The sequence below is a fragment of the Camarhynchus parvulus genome, chromosome Z, assembly GCF_901933205.1.
Source record: "Camarhynchus parvulus chromosome Z, STF_HiC, whole genome shotgun sequence".
NCBI lineage: Eukaryota > Metazoa > Chordata > Aves > Passeriformes > Thraupidae > Camarhynchus > Camarhynchus parvulus.
The window spans coordinates 27,524,411-27,547,651 of record NC_044601.1 but is presented as its reverse complement, the minus strand read 5'-3'; the positions used below and the strand labels follow the sequence as shown (position 1 = coordinate 27,547,651).

General features: G+C 36.3%; 1 protein-coding gene across 15 annotated transcripts in view; it reads right to left on the bottom strand.

Annotated features, from left to right (window-relative positions):
* Positions 1–23,241, bottom strand: part of MEF2C (myocyte enhancer factor 2C) — a 134,609-nt gene that overhangs the window by 42,449 nt on the left and 68,919 nt on the right. For all 15 annotated transcript variants that reach the window (XM_030969027.1, XM_030969026.1, XM_030969037.1 and 12 more), the window contains one exon: positions 21,963–22,166. In XM_030969027.1, the coding sequence (XP_030824887.1) occupies positions 21,963–22,166 (204 nt within the window). The remainder of the gene's footprint in view (positions 1–21,962; positions 22,167–23,241) is intronic.

Sequence of the window (23,241 nt, the reverse complement as noted above, 5' to 3'; positions counted from 1 at the left end):
AACCTTTAATAATGGACATAAACCAGTATGCTGGTACTAATGTACTTTACTTGTATATTTAGGAGAATAACATAAAACATTATTACAATTACGTTATCTAACAAACTCCATGCACACAAAAATGTATAGCAGTAATACAGAAAAATTGAACATTTCTTCCCTCTTTTTCAAAGATCATAAAAAGCTTTTGTGGTTTGTATTCCTTTTGAAAAAAGCTACAGAGCTTATATAAAGCTGAACTTTTATAACCCCATGCTAATATTTTTGATACTACTTTACTGAAGTTTCAAATTAAAAAATTCCATTGTCTGGTACCATACGTATGTCTTCTTCAAAAAAATACACATAAATGTGCTTTTCACAACATTGCATCAAACCCACTGCTTGGATTTGCCTTTCATTTACACATGCCAGGCGATTATTCTCACCACCTTCAAACACCTTCTCTAATCACACTTCCTGAGAAACCAAACAACACAGACACCCTTTGCCAGTAACACCTGCTTCTTTCTGCTTACCAGTGATCGAACAGTGGATTTGACAGTACACAGTACATGTGTACTGCAAGCTCATCAGGGCATGAGATCTCTACCTGATTGCAGAGTTCAATCTATCCTCTTTCACTCACACAGTTGTGGTGTGCTAAGGCATCTCTGCAATATTCTGCCATATTTTGCAAACAAAATCTGTTTTTTTTAAAGGGCACTAGGATAGTGGGATTTTTGCTTCATTGTTACCTATAACTCTGCTACCTAACTTGAGTATTGCAGAGCTTTGGAAGGCAGTGCACCTGGTGCAGCCCCAGAGCCTCCAGGACTTGTCTCTGTGTCTCTGCTGATCTTGCAGCCTGGAGCAGACTGGTCAGCACCACCACATCTCCTGCTACCTCTTTGCATGCCTCTCATCTATATCAGAGAGCACACCTTGTTGCACTGCTGTACCTAAATCTCCCTTCTGGAGAGATGATGAGGCTGGAGATGGGAAGATTCCAGATGTTTGCATGCTTTCTAAAAGAGAGAATGCAAAATCTCTTTTTTATTGCTAAATCTTGCCAACTTGTAGGGGCTTTTCTGTTAAGTATTGACTTAAATTACACTGGACAACTTTGGCTTTTTAAGTATAGAGAGCATGCATCAGATTCAGAGATCTCACAGCAGCTAAACCACATATATTTTTGTGATTTTCTCTGAAAGAAGCAATCAAGAGGACTCCAGCATTAAAGCTTTATATTAAAATTTCTGTAAATGCATGCTGAAGAACTTGGTCTCTTCAGCTGGTGAAGAGGAGACTAAGGCGAGACCTCATTGCAGTCTACAACTTCCTCATGAGGGGAAGAGGAGGGACAGTCACTGATCTCTGGTGCCCAGTGGCAGGACTCAAGTAACTGGCCTGAAGGGGTGTCATGGGAGGCTTAGTTTAGGTATTAGGTAAAGATTCTTCACACAGAGGGTGGCTGGGCATGGGAAGAGACTCCTCAGACAAGTAGTCACAATGCCAAGCTGTGAATTCAAGAAGTGAATGCTGTCAAGAAGTGTTTGAACAATATTCTTGGGCATATGTGATTCTTCAAGAATTACAGGTGATTCTTGGTCTGTGATGTGCAAGAGCCAGCAGCTGGACTTGATGACCCTTGTGGATCCTTTCCATTTCAGCTTATTCTGTGATTCTGTGTAAACTTATACCTCCCTATATTCACAATTATTTCCTGGGACATGCAAACCACTTCTGTCCATCATTTGTATACTGTTTTTAAATGAAGAATTTAGATCTGAATAGTTCCCAATGTTCTAATTAAGGCTATCTTCTCATCCTTTGGGCTTATTCCCATCCATCATCGTGTTGCAAAAGGTCTGAAAACTCACATATCCCCCTGGGCAGCTGACATAAGTTTCCTACACCAACCCTCAATGCAGGGGATCACATTTCCTGGGCTCTGAAAGAGGAGAAGGCAGCAGCACCTGCTGATCCCAGCCAGGAATCTATGGGGGGAGAGGCGCATCAAGTGACCGATGGTGCTGGCTGACACGATGTGGCTGCAGCCAGCAGGGAGTGGGTCCCCAGCAATGTCACGCATCCCTGCCATCTGCACCTGTCAGTGCCAGCACCTGCTGCCCTATGGCTATAGATGGCTGCTCCCAGGGCTGCGGTGCTGACTGGGTACACTGTGCCTGGCTGCTTGGTTTTTTTGTCTTTTCTTCCCTCATGCTACTGTCACAAATCTCAGTTCTCATGTGGTCACAGCTACAAGAGTGCAGTGTTTGCACCTTGCAGATATATACATATAAATTTGTGTATGTATATCTTTATCTATACATATATATAGATAAATATATACACACGTATATGCATACGTACCCTCTACTAAATCACATCTCATCACCTTTTATTCAAATCTAGGTGGATTTTTAAAAAGTATTCACACTTGCACAACCAGCTTCCATTTGCTGTGATGCAGTATAATACTACCTTAATATTGTTGGTGTGCTGCATTAGTGGAGTTTAAAAAAGAGATGTTTCTTCAGACAATACTGGCATTTTCTAAATAATGAATTCACATGTGAGATTAATTGGAGATGTTATGATTAGTGACATAAAGGTAGGCTGGCCTAGTTGTGATTACAGCTTCTGATGAAATCCTCTCAACAAGTATTTGATGTTTAAAAAGAAAAAATACTGGCTTTGAATGAACAGAATTCCTCATAAATGTTAATAAAAAATTACTGTAAAACACACATTTACATGCAAAGACTGTATTCAAATACAGTTGAAATTTCTGTGCAGGTATTTTTTCAAACCATATTTGAAAAGAAACTCAAATTCTGTTCTGTTGTATTAAAACACCCTAAAACATTCCAGAGACTGGCTTTTAGTGTGTTATGCACAAAATTAGCAGATTATCTAACTTAGATCAGAGATATTCTCAGGATACTTTTGTTTTAGTGATGGAATAGTTACTTGTGCCTTTTGAGTATCCCAACGATTCTAACTCCTTATTGAGGGCTCAAAGGCCCAGGCACTACTACTGAGTTATGGAAACATGGAAGATGTAGATAAAGGTAAAAATCATGAGGTTACTCTCCTGTATTTCCCACCATTCTTTCTACTTGCTGTCCTCCTATGGATGTGTACTTTTTGCAGGATGAAGGCAAGCACCACAGCCTAGTAGCAAATATCCCATTTTGCATCCCCTATTTTTTACAGAAAATAGACTCCCACTATTGTTTGAGACAGACTGCAGAACAACTAAGTTCATGAAGACAAAGCTTCTATATTTTGGCTACTTCAACTAATTCACTGACAGGAGCACCACCATTCTATAGCCAGACCTGGAAGCCAAGGTGTGTAAAGATAACCTAAAGCCAGAATAGTTGCATTTCTGACTTACTTTTTCCCCTTGACCACAGCGAAATATCAGTCCACTATATGCCTCCCTGATTTTCCAAACCCATTGAAATGTATGAAGTTTTTAAATGCCCAGGTTTTCCCTAAGCTTTATTGAGCATCTTTGAGAGAGAACAAGATATTGGTGAGAGATAATACATTTGATTCATATGAGGTTTTGCTGTTAGACACAGAAAATGTATGGTTGAAAAAATAGACTTTACAATAGCCCAGAAGAATAATTTCATTTTCTTTAGGGAATATGAGGCCCCTTAAAAATAAACACCGTAATCATCAACAGGTTGTTATTTCACTCATTCTTTTTATGTTCATCTGTCGATAATCCTTCTCTGGCTCCAGCCTTTCTATATGGAACACCATCTTCAGCATTTTCATTTGTGTCTAATTTAGTCAGACATATACACAAATACAAGGCTGAAGTCAGATCTCACACTAGTGTAAATTTGTAGGTGGATTTTGAACAGCTGTAAAGATACCAGTCAAGATATTCTAGATGTACAGTAGTGTTACCAAGTCTGTTACATCATTGTTGTTAGCTCTTGAAATATAGAATATTTGAAATATGCAGGGCTTAATAAAAATGACTGCAGGAAAAATTAACTATTTTAAGGTAGCTGGTGTTTTTCCATTATATAACTGGGAACCTTTAATACTGAATGCCATATTCAAAATACTTTAAAAGTGAAATACAGACCTTGAGAAATGTGACATACAGAAGAACACATAACTTTACAGATTTTTTTGTCACAAAACCTATTACGAGAAATAATGACAGCTGACAGGAATTATTCTTTGCATATAGTTTGAGCATTATTTATGTTTTAAAAGATCCATGAGATTCTGAAATTATATCTTTAAGGGCTGCTTCATACATTATTAAAATGCAACCCTACAAAATATGGGAAAAATATGTTGTGAACCTGTGTAGTTTTGCTAGTCACTGAAATGTTCAGGAGCAGAAACGATGGGTTCCTCAGACAAATAACAGTGTAGCATATGATATAAGTTAGTTTGGATGCAATTTTTCCTAGACTATGAAGCAAACACCTTTGCCCTCAATCATGGGGCCAGGGAACCTCTGATGACCACAAAATTTTGCTTTTCTATTTCATCTGAAAGAGAACACTTCCAGCAGCACTGAACTCTGCACTACCAACTCAGCAGTGAAAATGCCACCCAGTGAGAAAAGAACACCACTTCCTTCAGCACCCTGGCTTTCTTTGGAGGTCTCCCATAAAAATATTGAATGAATCAATGTTCTGAACAGGTTTGTTATTCCTTTCAGAAACTGAACATTTATTTTACAGCAGATCAAATGATAGGGTATTACAAAAGAAAAAAAGTACCAGTATGACAATGAGCAAATGTTCCTTCTATAGGAAATAGAACATTTCCTTCTATTTTCATAGTACTATAATTGTTTATCCATTGGTAAAAATGCCCAAAGCAATATATTTTTCAAAAATGGTGAATTACAATAGAGGCTAGATCCCTGAAACTCTAGCCTCCTGTTTCTCTGCTGCATGGAGGCCTTAAATAGCACAAAGCAACAACCATCAACTGAATGTTCTGCTGAGAGAGCTGTCACCAAGGAGAGACAAAAGGTTCTTCAGTAAGTTTAGAGAAAGCAAGTTACAGTATTTGACAATCCAAATTGGCCCATGATTTTAACTATGGAAACAGATAACTCTAATGATGCAGAATTTCATATTTACGATGGCTTTTTTTTCCCCATGTATGTAAGTTCTGTTATTTACCAGAAACATCTGTGCAAATTGTATCTATTTTTAAACAGTTGCTAAAATCTCTAGACTATGTATTTCTCAGCTTACCAAAGTGTCATCTGCTACAAAGAACTGGATTTTGTTTTCCCAAGGAAAATACTACAGGAGTGGTAAGACGCAGACAGAAAGTTTGCAAGCTGAAATTTCCAGATAAATCAGCTAAACACTAAAGGAGTGAAAAAGTGCAGTCAGGAGTATGGAGATACTCAATGAAACTCCAAAACCAGATTACTATCCTCAAAAGCTGATCCTTCAAAACAATTGTTTCCCTCAAGCATAACTTTAAAAGTTATACTGCTCTTATCCCTCTGCTCTTGCATTGAGATGAGTAAACACTTCTCTCAAAAGGAGAGAATGAGAAATGGCAAAGTTATAAAAAAATGGTCAGATTCTGAAAAGCTTTTTGATAATTTTCTGGCAAGGAAATTCTAAATTTCTATTATGGAAAACTGTGCTATCATGGAGACAGAAGCCCCTTTACATGAGATTCTCCAAAATGGTCAGATTCTGAAAAGCTTTTTGATAACTTTCATTAAAGGAAATGCTAAATTTCTATTATGGCAAACTGTGCCATCATGGAGGCAGAAGCCCCTTTGCATGAGATTATCCAAGGGTTAAGCGGCATAGCCCTAGTAGACACAGTTTAACTCCTGGTTCTCTTACTGACTTCCTACAGAGGCTTTGGTAATTCACTTTTCTACAGTTTTCCCTCTTAAAAAGTTGAATGACCACCCCCATAATTGGGGTGCTAGAAGAAGGAAAACCCAAGCAAGTGGTAACATAGTTAGAAGTATGAATTTGGTACAGAGAAACAGACCAACCTTCACATACACCTGCAAAATGTGGCTTTACATGCTCCCTTCTGAAGCTGTTAAATTAACAGCACGATGGTCAGTTTCAGTGCTCTGCTTGGGAAAAGAGGAAGCATTAGAAATAGAGTTGCTTCTAGTTCTTATCACTGCTTGAGAAAACGGGTATGTCAGAGGCAGACTCAAGATCTAGTCAGAAATGGCCAGGACATAGTTTACAGGGGTATTAGAAAAATCATGGCTGAGAAAAGGAAAGTTCAGGAAAGGAAAGTGCAGGAAAGTTCAGGAAAGAACAGTTCAGGAAATGAAAGTTCAGGAAACGAAAGGACAGTTTAGAGAAGTTCAGGAAAGGACAGTTCAGGAAAGGAAAGGAGAGGACAGTTCAGGAAAGGGAAAGGGAAAGGGAAAGGGAAAGGGAAAGGGAAAGGGAAAGGGAAAGGGGAAAGGGAAAGGGAAAGGGAAAGGAAGGTTCCAGAAGGGAAGGGAATGAAAGGTTCGGAAGGGTTTGTAGAGGTTCGGAAAGGTTCAGAAAGGGAAGGTTCGGAAAGGTTCGTAAAGGAGAAGGGAGGGGAGGGGAGGGGAGGGGAGGGGAGGGGAGGGGAGGAGAGGAGAGGAGAGGAGAGGAGAGGAGAGGAGAGGAGGAGAGGAGAGGAGGGAGAGGAGAGGAGAGGAGAGGAGAGGAGAGGAGAGGAGAGGAGAGGAGAGGAGAGGAGAGGAGAGGAGAGGAGAGGAGAGGAGAGGAGAGGAGAGGAGAGGAGAGGAGAGGAGAGGAGAGGAGAGGAGAGGAGAGGGAGAGGAGAGGGAAAAAAATCTTCATTCAGAATCTAAATGTTTTGTTTGTAAAATTTGTCTTCTGGAAGCAGTGAAAACATTTTAAATATTACGGTGTTTTGCTGTAAAACTGCATTTCTTTTTGGGACAGAATTATATCTTGATCAGTTTGGATCTCTTGTTCCTGCAGCAGAAATCACTGTACAGGGCTGCCTGCTCTGCCCTGCCATCAGAAAGTTCTCACCCCATGCCAGAATTGTGGAGCTGGAACAGTCAAGGGGTGGGCATACTTTCCCTTCCTAAGACTCTGCTGTGAAGGTGCAACTTCCAATGCAGGAAAGGCAATAAATATCTTGGGGATACTCACATCTCTAGATAACACAGGTGTTTCCTCAGACCCTTACAGAGTCATGTCACAGGTAAGAAGGGGAGTTTTTAAATTAAAAACCTCAAATCCAGAGCTGCCTGGTGGACTGCTTCTGTTTTAATGAATCGACCAACGTGAAAAGTTTTGCACCATGGATATTGATAGTGTTTTGGGGACTGTGTTCCTGAGAAAAAGATAAACATTGATTTCTGGCCGAGAAATCAGAAATATTCAGATTTCTCTGAATATTAAATCAGAGATATTCAGAAGCCGCTAGTGTAACAATTTTTTCCTAACATACTCAGTCTGTGTATAAGGAAGAACCATACAGGGTCCTTTCCCAACAATGAGCTGAAATCCACAGTGCAAAAGCACTATTCCCAGTCTTGTGCTAGAAGCTTGGACCAACTATAGACCAAACTTGAAACCATTATGATGTGGGATGGAAAAGCAGTGATATTTCTGCAGCAAGAAAATTGAGCTCATTTACTTATTCCATCATCTTGTCTATCTTCTAAGCTGTATGCAGCAATCTGCCTGCTGCCACAGAAGCCAGAGCTCTTTTCTAAGCTCTGGAGAGCATTTACAGTGCAATAAGCAACCTAGAGTAAAGTGTATTACATGGAATGATAAAGGAATACTTAAGGTTCTCTAACATTTATTCTCTAACATTTATTCTGAATACAAAATACTTAATCAGAAGGTAACTGTACAAGATTGACTAGGATTACCTCAAAATAAACACAGCTCTGCCTTTTGGTATATTAAAATTAAAGATCTGGCAAGGAGATTCTGACTGATTTTAGTGGGCTCAGGCTTTCACACAGGAACTTACACTAGTGAAAGGGACCAGCAGTGTCCTAAATAACTAAAATTTCAATTCAATAATGCTAGAAAACCCTTTCCATGAAGAGGCCAAGGGCCATATATAAGCCATGAGTATACCAGAATTTCTCCAGTTCAGAATTGCAAAATTTTAGTCCTAGAATCTATAGAGAGATTTGCAGTCCTGAGGATTGTCTAGATTTCTCAATATTGTGAAACTTTGAAATAAACTGCAGGAATGCTTATTTACATTGATTCCAAAGTCAGCAAGATTTGTATTTCTCCCTGGGTATGGTAGATCACAAGACCCCAAATAAAATAGCAGTAGTAGGAATTGATGAGAACTTTTATTTCTGCCACTCATTTGGTCATGGAGATCAGCTGGAGGCAGACTTCAGAACTTTTTGGTTTAGTCAGGCATTTTATGCCATTACCCTTCATGAAGAAGGAAGTGGAATTAAGAATATTTCTTGCAGGAAAAAGACTGTACAGGAGTAGGTGAATTTCTCAGATTCATTAATGGGAAAGGAATGAAAAAGTTAATCTTTGTAACAAACAAGAGTATTTTCTATAACCCTTGGGATACAATATATTGTCTCAAGTCCAAGCCCAGAAACATCTCCCTTGTTCAGGATACAGCTGTGAATCTCTCATGAGTATTACTATCAGGTGGGTTTAGTCCTACTAGATGAAATGCATATTATTGAAAAAGGTAATTTCACAATTGTCACTTTATATTTACATATATGTAGTTTTCTAAAGGGGTCCTAACTGTTCAAGGGTTTTTCTAGTGTAGCCAATTAACAAGAACCTCCCTCTCTTCCTGCCCCCGTCTTGAAAGCTATAAATTAAAATGTCTCCAGGACAGTGAAATGACAGTACTTCCTTCTAAGCCCCTTGGAACAGAAGCAATTTTTAAAGTGTCAGGGTAGGAAAATAGTCAATGAGCAATGTTCTTTCTTGCTATGAGCTTATACTAAAACCACAAAGAGCAGTCCACACCCTGCTACAATTGCCTTGTTGGAAAGAAGGGCCTTGTGACAGGAAGGGGCTATGGAATATATCCAGTAAATGGTTTAGGGACATAAAAAGCTCAGTTTGGCAATACCTACTATTTAGGCACCTGATCATCATAGGGAATTCACAGTGTGTTAGGATCTGAGGCAAGGGAAGAGTTTGGTGCTACAGAACAGGATCCAAACCTAGCAGTATGGATAGAATTGTGAACGACCCAGAGCAAGCAAATGGGTTTTCAAAAACCCTATCCCTCATCAGAAGCATCAGATGCTTATCCAGGGCTACGGAGATGCCTTCACCCACATTCCTGGGTATTCAAGTATTGACTGAAGCACACTGTCCCCTCATACAGGCAACTTTTCAAATACTTGAAGAAGACACTCTTAAGAAAACTCTTCTGCTCCTGATTTTTTCTATATAACAGCTAGTGGTTAGAAACACAATAACTGGAAACATAGGTTCTATTTCTTCTTTGATCTGAATAGGCTCAAGCCTATTGCTTCCCATATTCCTAGAAGGAATAGAATTACTCAGCTTCCTATGCTCTAGACAGTTAAACATATATATCATTCACTGTAATATTTTGCATTTGTGAATTAAAAAATGCACAATTTGTTCAGTCAGAGAAACAGAACTTGAAAGCAGACAGAGTTCTTTGACTTGTAATAGCAGTTTTGTTTGAGGAAAACCTGTTGAAATTATTTGGGTCTTAAACTGGGACTGGGGAAGACTGTCAACTTTGACCCATTGAGTCAATACTTATTAAGCACAGGTCCTTAGTACTGTTCAAGGTCAAATAACAGATTTTCCACAATATTCATGTGCCTCCAGATGAGATTTTTGGACAAATGACCATTGCCATATTGTGAGGCAAGTTTAGATACTTCTGCGAAACATTTTTACATAAAAGATGGAAAGTACTGAACATAATTATGAGCTTTTATTCGTGAGTTAAACAATACATGTGGGTCATGGAAATTTACATCTAGGGTAGGTAAGCTTCTTTTCAGACAGTTTACCAAAATGTAGCTCGGATGCTAAGGCACTGGTACCTGCTGGAAGGAATCCATAAAATTTCCATTTTACTGATATATGTTTAAACATGTTAGAAGCATGTAATAACCAATCCTTGGATTATAAAAATGAAAGGAAAATTCTTATGTTTTTTTGCTTTTCATGTTACAGCCATATTGTAGGAAGCTAAATATTTAAATGAGACATTCCATTTGGTACTGCTTCTTTGTCAAGATCTTGATCTCTTTTGAACCAATGTCTAGCAGCTGTATTGTTTAAGCTACTTTTGTTGACTCTTCTATAATTTGCTTTCTTTGAAGAGCCTGTGTGCAATAACACTTGATTAAAAAAAACTTACTTGAACAACCCAAAGTAAAACACACGATAATTTATATAATTCTGCGCTATAATTGTCTATAGATCACACAGGATGATAAAAATAAATGAGTTTGAGACTTTTTTAAATCCAAGCATATCCGATGTATCACAGATTTTTACTTTTTACATTTCTGTCTATCACACAAATAATTAACTGCTTAGAACATACATCATGCAACTTCTTTTAATAGCTTTTTACTTTTTCATTAATGGCAACCATATATAGAAATATCCATGACAAAACTAAGAAAGGAAAACACAACCACCTAAAGTTTTGGATTTAGAGGTTGCTGCATAAAGAAAATGTTGACTGAAGCTGTTTTAATGAAACTTTTCTAATGGAATGAAAAATGGCTATTTAAGAATTAACAACATTTAACAGCTCTGGACTATGGACATTGATTCAGAGCTGACTATAGACTTGTGATTATTAAAATGTAGAACAACAGAGCACATGTCTATTGGAGGTTTTATAACCCTTCAAATTTGGTAACTAACAATAATTTTATTAATCTTACATAAAAAGACACATAGAGGCCTCTCTGAATTCAGAGCAAACAGGGTCTAATCAATATCAAGTTCAAGGACGGATACAAATTTTATACTACACAAATAAATAATTAATTTATAATTTCTTACTGTAACAAGGAAGAAAAGTCAGCATATTTTGAAGTTTAACAGAACTTTCACCAGAGCTATGAAAACTGTGGAAAGCCATTTCATAAAGATAGTGTTATCTGTGTGCAGTCTAGGGAAGGAGAGGTATGCAGGTATTTTGCTTCATGCAAATCACATGAGTAAGGTGTTCCAGCCTAAGCAGAAAATTTAAGATGTTGGCTCCCTAGCAGGAGAGTAAAGTGGGCAAAAAGCCAGGATTAGACTGACTTTTCCTCCCTATACTCTTTGGTGATGAAATTCTTCTTGCAGAGTGCTGTTGTTTCTCAGGGAATTCACTACTCTGACAGGGAGTTTTACTTCTGAGTATAGATATAAGTGTTACTCATAGTATGAACTATTGGGGGTCCAGCTCTGTCACCTGTACTGACACTGGGACTGCCTCAAAAAAAGAGCCATGATTCTGCAGAGATTTGCAGGAGCATTCAATTTTCTTCTTGTGAGAAGTTTCAATGTCTGAAAGATGACTTCCATAAATCTTCCATAAATAAGTCTTATTTATTTTAAAAAATAAGACCTATTCTAGTATTGCTTACTACAAAAAGAGGCAGGATCTGTAGAAAGTTTTGTCTGTGTTAGAAACAGTAACAAGGCAGATGTGAATTTTGTCAGAACACACATTGACATCTCTAGGCTTTAATCAGGGACCTAATAAAACCTGAATACTGGGCTTTGCGTAGGAGAATTTTTTGACTTTTGCCAATATAAGGCTCTTTTAACCTGATGAGTGGTAGCTTAGACCCCACATTTGGAAACATTTGCATATCAAAAAACCCCATGTTCATGTGTAAGCATATGAAGAATCATGCACCACGTAACTGATTTTGCTAGAAACTCAGTGTTGCATAATCTTCGATACTGATTTAACAAAGAACAGTCAAGAGCTTATGGGAACCCAATGATACAAAAAGTCTTGGGTGGAAAAGAGGGCAAGGTCAGTAATTTGTATTAAAGATAGTTGTGAGAAAAGAGAATATGTAGTATTTTTACATTTGTCATTATCACTACTGCGTACAAATCTGGGTAAACAACCACATTTTGTGTTTGTTTTACAAAACAGGGATATTTTAATGATGAAAATTAAAAATGGGCTGGTCACAAAAGCCTTTGTGTCTGGAACACAGCTGTAAGTAACTCACTATCTAGGTTGAAAATGGTAATGCAGCGTAGTGTATCCTATTTTTCTGTGCTTGAAGTGAAGATACAATAGTAGAATTCAGCCTTGGTAGTTACTAATACACCACGCAGACACAATAACACCCTGTGTACTGCATAAAGGAATCACTTGTGGCATGCCTCCATTACAAAGAGCAGAGGGGGCCAACATGCAAGAAGACAAAATGCTTTTACAAGTGGAGGGAGACCGGTAGAGTTGATGTACGCAAATACAAGGGCCTTGATTCTTTTTAGAGTGATTTAAGTCCGTTTCCATCAATTATCATCCTTTGTCTCCAGAATCTTATCACAAGCAGCATTACAGGAACTGAACAAAACAATACTCAGGCTCAAATAACCCTGTGAACTGCACTGACATTTCCACACCCTGTTGCTGTGTTTGACCAGGTTACTCAGGTTAAAAAAAACCACGAAAAACAAAATGCAAAAGATTCTGTACAGAACAACACACATTCTTGTTTTAAATAACATGCTCAGCCCTTTCTGGTGTTTCTTCTGCTCCACAGTACTACTGATATCTCACAATGCAATACTGCAATGGATTTGAAATACTGCAATACAGAAGAAGATTGACTTTCTCTAATTTGACAGCTTTTCAAGTGAAAAGTTCCTGCTTTGCAGGCTTCTCATCAGGTTTATTTTTGAGTAAATTAGATCCTTTTCTATTCCAATTTTTCACAGACTTTTGGTGAAATTTGAGTTTCAGAACAATTACAGATTAAAAAATGTATATATCTGCAGAAATGCTCTGCAGCTAAGATTTAATTTTTCAGTGAAATAAATAATGTCTACCAATTAATATTTACTGCTCTGAGTCAGACTAATAAATTTTTCTTTCTTACTGATATGTGGCATTTTGAGGGCACATGAAATCATTGAAAAGCAGCTACTTGTTTCATTCATCCACGCGAGATATGTGACATTTCATGGTAATTCTTGACAGAACACTGCAGTCATTGCTTGTCTTAAAATAAATTAAAAAACATGTGGAATGTAAAAAAATGGACCTTGGGAAAGTCAGCTGTTTTTGACAGTAAGTTAGTTTCTGTGAAACAAAGCCTTGTATTTTAGAAAGTGTTTATGATCCATGTGGAAAATAAAGTGTATCCTTGGGCTAAAATATTTATTGGCACCTAGGAGTCTGAAGAGAGCAAGTCAGGCCTGTGGTTTTTTGAGGGTACTTTATCATCTCCTGCATTCTCAAAGGGATCAGTGAATTAATAGAGCTGGATTACTCACCCTTCTATTCCACGCCTATTCCTCTCCATTTTCCTTGGCAAGACTGACTGGCAAGCTATTTTTAGTGAGACAGTGCTCTATTTTTAGACAAATAGCAGTTAAGACACATTGTTAGGAAAAAATTTTTAAAAAAAGAGAAACACAGGGAGGAGGGAATGAGGTTTCCCATCTCATATTGTGAAGCAAGCCCTTCAACCTGTAACTTCAGGCATTTCAGCTGCTTCCAATCTTGGAAAAATAAAGAAAATTCAGAGTGCAGGGATTTAAAAATAAACCTGCCCTCTGGCAAACAGACCAAAATACAACAAGCTGTTACTATGTGAAACAGTGATTACAAAAGCAAAGAATGTTTCTCAGTGACTGGATTGGGATAAAACTTTGGAGCTATTAAGGTCTGAGAATGTTACACAGACATGTGAGATATTTCCAGTTCCTTAGCCAGATATATAACATTTTGAAGAAAGAAAGAGTGCTCTGTGAAGTAGACCTTGCTCTAAGAAATACAGCTTTAGAATTCCAGTTTGGCAAAAAAAGGAAAAATTAAAAATCGGAAACATGTTTATATTCTGCACATATTTTTCACTTTCATCATTTTAGCATTTTGCAACAATTCATCCAAAAAATTTACTGAGTTATTAAAATATTTTAAAAACTATTACAAAACAATAAAAAAAATTACATGATCCTCAAGAAAGCTAAAACAGGACATCCAGATTGCCTCCTAAATACACTCAAAAGAAGCTTCTCATCTATCACATGCTTCAGAATAATTAACCTTGGATCTATTTTATTTTTTTCTGTCCCTTCTCTCTTGTTCCACATATGGAAAAGTAGCTCTTAGGTGAGTGTCTTTTCTTTCATTTGAGATACATTAGGATTACAAGCTATGTTTCATGTTAACCAAATCCTTGCCGAAATAAATGATAATGAAAAGTTTTCTGGATTTTTTTGAGATAAAGCAAAATGAGAAAATTAATTGTGCAACTTTCCCGTTGCTGCATTTTTTCATGTACTGAATTAATTTGAAATATAAGAAATCCTCTACTTTTCTTTTTCTAGATTGCATAGCAACTAAAGTCTCTGACTTATTAAATGCAGAGTAACAAGGAGATGCAGAATTATCAAGGAGAGCTTGAAAATAGCCTGGGATATGAAGAGTCAAAACTCTCATGAGGAAAAGTGGGAGGAAGGGAATAAAATGCTACGTAATGAGTGCAGTAGAAGGACTACTTTGGACACTCTCACTGACTGGAACAGCAGTTCCATTGAGGGACTACTTTGGATAGAATAGAATTGTCGTATACAGTTTTCCAGCTTTGAAGTTTTTCTGCGCTACTATTTACATGAATCTCAAATTCATGGAATAATAAAATTAGATAAGAATGTCAGCTTTTGTTTAGGAAAGATGCATTTCTAAAGCAATTACTTTAAAAAATGAAATCAAGATTGATAAAATGTACAGACTTGTAAAACTTTTGAAACCAAGATATTTTTACCTCTGGGATTTTTTTAACTAGTCACACTTAGAAAAAAACACAGAAAAAACTCACATGAGAACATTAATTTACAAACACATTTTTCAAATTGTGTTCAACTTCAAATCGGCAAACAAAGACCAAAGGAAAAATGCTGAAGATCTTGCATTCAGTCCTTTGGTTCTGTCATACATGATGGCAATAATGGTTGGGTTTGTATTTTCTAAAAATGAAAAAAGACAAAGGCATTTAAAAAGCCTAAATAATCATCCAAAGGAAATTTTTGGCCAGTTGACTCTTTTCAAGTGTCTGTCCTGTGAGACTGGTACCACTAGCTGGTGTTTTAGCAACCGGTCTTCAACCAATTTACAAAGGAAATCAATAATGCTATCCCCATTTCAAAGATAGTGAAACCAAAGCATTAAGAGGAAATATGACTTATCCAAGGTCACAAAACAGTATTTGACAAAGCTATTAATAAAACCGAAGTCTCATGAGTCCTAGTCCAGGGCAGTATCCAATACACTGCACTGTCTTTAGATCACCCTGAATAATCTTTCTTACATACAGGCTTACTTTCCATACTGTCCCAGGTCTTCAGCCCACAGTAGCTGAAAGAAATCCCCTGACTTCAGCAGCTCAAGAGCTGATTGATGTCTATTTCACAGCTTGTTTATATGCAATATTGTGTTATGATGACAAGAGAAGAAAATACACTTATTACACTAAACAAGCTACAACAGTTGCCTTACTTTTCCTAAAAAGAGAGCATTTAGAGAGTTGTATGGGTTTATTTACTATGATTATACAGATAAGAGTCTTAATTGATATGAAGAGGTTTTTACAATCTAATTAACCCCCTAGCTAGTCATTAGCTCTGTGACCTTTAGAAATAATTGACAGAAGAAAATTTCTTTTCTCTTTATCTCATTCAGAACTGTCACATCAAGTGACTAAACCTAATGTGCTATAGAATCCACAGTACATCTGTAAGGATTGATGGGATAATGTGCACTAAGACCATAAGCAAAACAGGACTGTGGCATTCCTCTCTGGCACAAATACTGTCCATGGCCACCTGACTGCCATTCTCATCAACTCCAGCCTTCTGAACTGAAGCTGTACTAAGTTTGAACTCATGTCTCTCAAGGAGATTTAAAAGTATGCCAATTAACACATTGTGGCTGGTCATACTAAAACAACTGGATTTTCAGTTCAAACTAGCTTTTCTACAAATCTGTGGAAGACTGAATTGACATCACTAATTGTATGTTTTCATTAGACACTTTTTTTTTTCCAGAGTAACAATGGTTTTTTTTACCAGCAAAAAAGCACACAATAAAAAAAATCTGAATTCCACTGCCCTGTAGGTCTTGTTATTACTTTGTTCCTTGTTACCTTAATGTTAAGGTCTTTGAGGATCTCTGTGTGTTGTAAAACACAAAGGATGAGCAATCTGCAGGCAGAATTTCACATGTTCAGGACCTCACTTTTTCCTCTTAGGGGAAAATGCAACTGCAAATGCCACACATTTCTTCTGCTATGTTAAGACTGCTCTCCCTCACCAAATACAGAAGTCCACTGGAAAGGGAAAGATACTCTGTGGAAGGTCAATTCACTAGTAGTTGCTAGAGAATGAACATCTGTGCAAAACAAGTTAAAAGGACAATGCTAGATGCTTATTATCCATGAAAAAGAATCTATAATGTAAAAATTAAAAATGTGACATATTGCAAATTAGAACTACTTATCTTTGTTTGTTTTGTTTTGTTTTTCCCTGGGAAACCTGCAACCCCATCACAATATCCCTAAAATAATTTACTCCTTAGAATACTTCAGATTAATTCTTGATGAAGTCTTCACTATCACTAAAAGCAAGAGTTGACCCAATCCAAGTTTTGCAAACTTACCTAATTTCCATGAGAAAGAGGAGGCAAAAGAGGATGGAGGACCACCAAGTGTAATGGAAAATCAGTCCCTAACAGAGTAAGACAATGTATAGACAAAAAGCCAGATGAGGTTAAGGTTTTATTGAAGCAGAAAGATATGCCAGTATATTGCAGGAGCTGATATCTTCCTATATGTAAAAATCCATGTTGAGGACCATGAATCCTTCTAACACTTGGTTAAAAGAAAATGAGAGAGAGAGAGAGAAATAAAGGAGAAGTTGAAGACATGTACTGGAAAAAGAAAGATCAAAAAACAGGTAATAAGAGATATTTCAGAAGACACTAAGCTGATGGAAGAATTTTTTGTAAGGTAATGGAGGTTTTATCTCCATTTAATGTTATTAAGGTAAATATCTTAATATTTGGTGGATGATTAGCATTCATGACATAGAACCTCAGTCAGCAAAGTGAAAGATAAATGAAGTCTGTGGTTTGCTTTTTCCTCTACTAGTGATTAGTGGTGTGGTAAGGGGGAGCTGAGGAGATGGATGCATGTGTGCCTGAAAATGTAGGATAGGGGTGAATTTGAAAGGGCTAACCTAGCAAGGGAACTTGAACTAAAGGTAGTGACCACTGAATCAGCAGATGAAAAGAAGTCAGGTGGAGAAAGAGAGACAATAAAAGCAGCAGGGTCAAATAAATTAATGGATTGGGGGTTTAAAAAGAGATAAAAGATAAAGTAGCGAGTGATTTGTGGAGGAATGGTTTATGTGCACACAGAGCAAGGCTCAGCGTATTAAACTTAGTATACCAGAAACTGAAGCGCAATGAATAGTCAATGAAAACTCACTAGAGGTCTTCTAAAGCTAAAACAGTAGCTGATGCTTTGACATGAAAGAAATGAGAAGGAAAAAGGGCCGATGAGATAGAAAATAGGCAGGAAGTTCCACCTTAAATCAGCAATAGCTTGATGGCTTAGACAAAGAATCACAACAGATTTCTATAGAATAGTTAGAATTTTAATTATATTTGCAGCAAAACATTTCCCCATATTCCTGCTCTGAAATCTGTCCCCTTCCGTCTGAGGCTCACTCCTAAGTAGTGAGCTTACAGTGTTACAGAACTGGATTCTTGTTAATCACAGCAGTGTGGCAGTGGGATATCACTAAAATAAGTTGAGATATCACTAAAATAAGTAAGTAAAATAAATACACCCATTTCTGTTTTATAGAAACAAGGAAAGGATCCGGCCTCATTTCTAATAAATCCAAAGAATACATAATGCATGCACCTGACTGTTGTAAAATGCTGTCATTTTTTTCTTTTCCATTTCCTTATTGCCAAAAGTAAGTTATTGCATAGTCTTAGACAATTATGCTGTATAAATTATTGTTGGAATTTACATACATACTTGGAGGTTGGCATAAAGATGAAATGTTATATTTCTCCTCTGTATTGAATGAACTCACCAAAGTTTCTGCTATTCCTTAAAATAATCACTAAATCCTCAAATAATCTCACTTTTTAACTGAAAGAAAATTGAATGAATGACCATGGTATGAATAGTTTGGTGGGTGAGGACATAATGGCTTCAAATTTAAGAATCCAGTTAATGCTAAACAGAAATTTCAGAATGTACCTTTTTTGTTTAATTGATTTTGTTTTGTTGCCTTTTTTTTTTCGTTTGTTTGTTTCCCAGAGTTAATTCATATCTCCATGCACAATAATTGTCACTGTTGCTTGAAATGAATAAATGTGAGTGTAAAATGCATATATTTTCTCCTTCATGAGTACATATTGACTTTTATTTGCCCTTGTATGTTGTAGGCATATTTACTGGGTCTTAGCTGAAACACATTCACCTTGTAGACAATTTTTGTGACCTGAAAACTCAGATATGTTAAATAGCATGTTAATCAACTTCATTTTGATGAAGCAAATGGAAACATCATCTCAGTTATATTTATTGCAAATAAATAAAATTTCTACATATGTAAGGAAAATAAGAGCTATTTTAAATCATTAAACCAGAAAACTTCAAACAACAGCAGTAACTGGCCTTTACAATTCTCTAACTACTAGCATTCAATTTTTTTATCAAGATAGATTTATTGATATAATCTATCTCTAAGTTGGGTGGAACCAATTGTCTGTTAAAAAACAGTGTGGTGTTTGTTAGATATATGATCATGTTTTCTTCTTTAGATGTTAGTTTAATTAATAAGTTATGGCCCGAAGACTTACTTTTTCATAAATGATAAATATAATTAATCCCAGTAATTATATTGAAAACATTTGCTTAATAAAATTAACAGCTTTAGCCAGATCTGCATGAAAAATTATATAATTTTTGTATTTGAATAGCAGTGGTTTAATTTAAAAGTAATTAACTACATATTAGAGAGCCGCTCTTTTAATTTCCTTCGAATATAGATAGTTCAAAGAACTTACACCTCATTTTAATAACTGATAAAACAGTTCTACCACAACTCAAAAGTGACTAAATAGTTAATATTATGCTGAATGTGAACAGAAATTGGATACTAAATTGAAACCTTTATATGGTTGACAGTTATATTTCAAATTTTCATCGGTCTGCCTAAAAAAGATTTCTCTCTTGAATGTTGTGCAGAAATCTATAAGCACAGCTGTGGCCTTGTCTTCTGCTGAAATACAGTTATTGAATAGACATTTAGTTGAAAATGCTCAGATTTAATAACATTGTCTTCTTCTCAGCTGCTGATTGCTCTAGAAGACAAGATTAAAAACTTTTACGTGTGAAATCTAGCAGTCTGAAATGGAAAAGAAGATGGACCCCTAACATGAAAATATGTGCAATGTGTAATTGATCAGTTTAACTGATCAATTAAAATGCTTAATTGTGCGGCAGATTTATATCCTGTACCTGAAAATATACCCAAACTACACTAAGAGTCAAGGCATATATCAAAGCTCTATCCTCTACTGAACTTGTAAGTGTGATGTTCATTATCCATTTAAGGTATGACAATATGGAATTCTTGTTCAAAACCTACACACTGGAGAAGGACTCCTTGGATTCTCAAACTCTACCAGTACTGATATAACACCATATCACTAATGGTATTTTATGTTATAGGCAGAACATGGAAAAATATAGCAGAAAGTCAAACTCAGAGCTGACTGAGCTTTTGCTTCATTTGATGTTTTATGTCTATTGTTCAATTTAAGCAACATTTATTTAAATTATCCATTTTTATGTTGTTCCTTTTAGAAAAGTGAAAAGAGCTGCCCACCAAACTTCGGGTATAGACAGAAAATTACACATCTGCATGCAAAACTGCTGATCTACCTATCCAAATTGGCCTGCTATTTATGCAGAAAGGGATTTTGCTGATGCAGTGACTTGTTTTTCTGAAAATTTCAACATTATTTGAAATTTTAAGTTTTCATTCAAGATCCTTGGAAAACCATAGTCCTTATGATAAAAAGTATTCATTCATTGTAAAGCAAGCAATAAATCCCTCAGTGTATTTCCACCTATTTCCACACAAAAGCCTGTAGGAAGAAGAAAAGATATCACAGGAAACTCTTCTGCCAAGAATATTCTGGCCTTTTGCCACTAAAAGAGGAGAGGACTTAATTTTGGGCATAGAATTTGAATTCTTTTGGACTTCCCAAATCTAGGGGTCAAGAAAGGCCTCATGTATATACAAAGGATCTGAAGTAAGAGAGGAAAAGAAATTATGGAGAGGAGGAAGAAATTATGCACTTTCCTTCTAGTCTTAACTCATATAATTTTTTTCTGCTGTCAGAACCTCACCCTCTTCTAATGGGGGGCAGAATCTGAGGGAAATGAGGAGTGAAGCAAAACAGTAACTTCCTAGATGTTGACATAAGGATAGACAGAGAAGTGATATATATTCCTGTTTGTAGTCTACGCCCATCTAAGGTGGTGTGACTGTCACTCTATAACAAGTTTAATAATCTTAATTATGCAGAACTTTTTAACCTTTTAAATATTTTATGTATAAATAACTCACTAACTTACATTCTAGTCTCAAACACATGACTAACCCTGGTGAAGATTCCAGAAGTATCAAAGTTGTATTTCAGACAACATCCAGATAATTAAAAAATCTGAAACTAACTTTATAAAGATCTGGAGTAAACTAAGCATATACATCAACATATTCAGGATTAAACTTTCACTGACCCTTAAGATAGGTAATCATCCTTCTATTATGCTTTTAATTGATACCATTAGATCAGCCATGTGCTTTAAGAACAGAAGTTGTATAGGTCATATAACCCATTTTTGAGATATCTGTCTAAGATATGAGTGCTTTTTTTATAACAACAAGTCATTGAAGGCTCTATGTATTTTGCATAGCTTGAATCCAAATGTGATTGCAACATACACTGACTTTTCTATGACTATTAGAAACTTAAATTTTAAAATTTTAAATTTAAATTAATAATTTTCAGTAATCGTAAAGAAAAATTGCTCCTTATAATTGTAAAAAAATTAAAGACTGTTTCTAGCATTCTGACAGTATTGCATTGATACTGTCACTATTATATTGTGGTAACAATATTCTGTGTGAGTAGCTGATATATTTTTACTGTGTAGATTGTAAATTAACTTTTCTTTTGCATTTTATTAGACACCCTCTGTAAACAATCAAAAAGCTAAGAAAAGCAGTCAAATTCCACCAACAAATGCTTCTAAGTCTTCTTCCACATCTTTTACAATGCATTCTTAATTCCTCCTGGACAGACAATATTATAAATTTTTGATTGTGGAGACAAAGTATGCAATGTCTTCTGGAGAGCTTGTCCCTGGAAGAGACTAGGAGACAAACAAGAGATTCAGCTGGTAGGTAGTGGTCAAGGCATGGAGAGGATTAATGCAACAAAGTGACAAAGCAGCACAGAAACCTGGAAAACAGGGAGCCAGAAATCCCTTTGCAGAAGTTTCTGCAAGACTCAGAAGGATAAAATGCTCATAAAAGATGTGGATTTCCTGCAGCTTTGCCTTTGTCACCTCCAATGCTCAAGCTAATACACCACTGTCTTGTTCTGCTCTCCTGCTGCTATGTCACTTGAAGATACAACCTACTTGGACCACCTCCATCTCAGAGCAAAACACAAACTCTTACCTCAACAATATCTGAATTTGTTCGGCTCTCATGTGGCTCATTATACTCCGTATATTTCAGCAACACTTTGTCCATATCAGTGCTGGCATACTGGAACAGTTTGTTGGTGCTGTTGAAGATGATTAGAGCAATCTCACAGTCACACAGAACACTAAGCTCATAAGCCTTCTTCATTAACCCAAATTTCCTCTTTGTAAAAGTCACCTGGAAAGAAAAGCAAAAAAGTCCATCAGAAAACCACAGTTGCTCTCTGTAGTCTTTCTCCTTTTTTTTGGAGCTATAATTTCTGAGTGCTTTGTCTTTGAATTGAACATGCTCAGAAAACAAATCAATAAACATAAAAGACTTCCAAAATAGAACATATATGTGTGTGTTGTATGTATTACACAAGGGAGAAATACCTAATTATCATTGCACTAAACTTGAGATATAGGTAAGGACTATTTTCATTTACTGGTGCTATGAAGTGTTGATACTGCAACTTTAACTTTTAAATTCAGATACCCTTTAGATGGCATACATCTTTCCCATCAACATTTGCAAAATGCACCTCAGATGAGCAGCTGTAAATACTTTGAACAAGTGCAGTCAATTCTGATTTTTTCAATTGATTTTGATTTCAAGCCCCCCAACTCCTGCTAGCTTTGAAGCAAAGAAAATATTTCATAAGCATTTAAGTATTCCAAAAGAGATACATTGCTCATATAAACACACTCATGATACTTTTGAAGAAATATCTAGTGTGAAAAATGGCACTCATGAGAAAAGAGAATTATTAAACATGAAAGAAAATATCTGGTCAGCAGCCTTTGAAACAAAGTCTTTTCTGAACACACACATATCATATTTTATTTCATTTCAAGCCATATGCTTAGGAATATGAACTGGCATTTTTAGTACAAAGGGCTTTAGGTCATATTATATAGGAAAGAAATAGGGATGCGCTTGCAAGTTCTCAGTAGGCCAGCAAATGCCCCTACCTAATGCAAAATCCAGGCAGTATGAAAATTATAATTATTCTCTTCAAAACCGTAATTTTCCACAGGGATTGTTTTGACAATGAAAGACCTGCACATCAAAAAATTTTTTATCTGCTTTTCTGCACTAGGTTACAAGTTCCAGTCAGATATGTGACTTGAAATACAAAACTACTATGAGATGTTTAAGCTAATTGTATGGTTGAATTTTTCTGCTCTGTTTCTTCATATGTGCAATTTCTGTTACATATTTTTCATTGACAGGAATTTTTAAGACAAAAATGGTTTTGCTAAGCCTATAG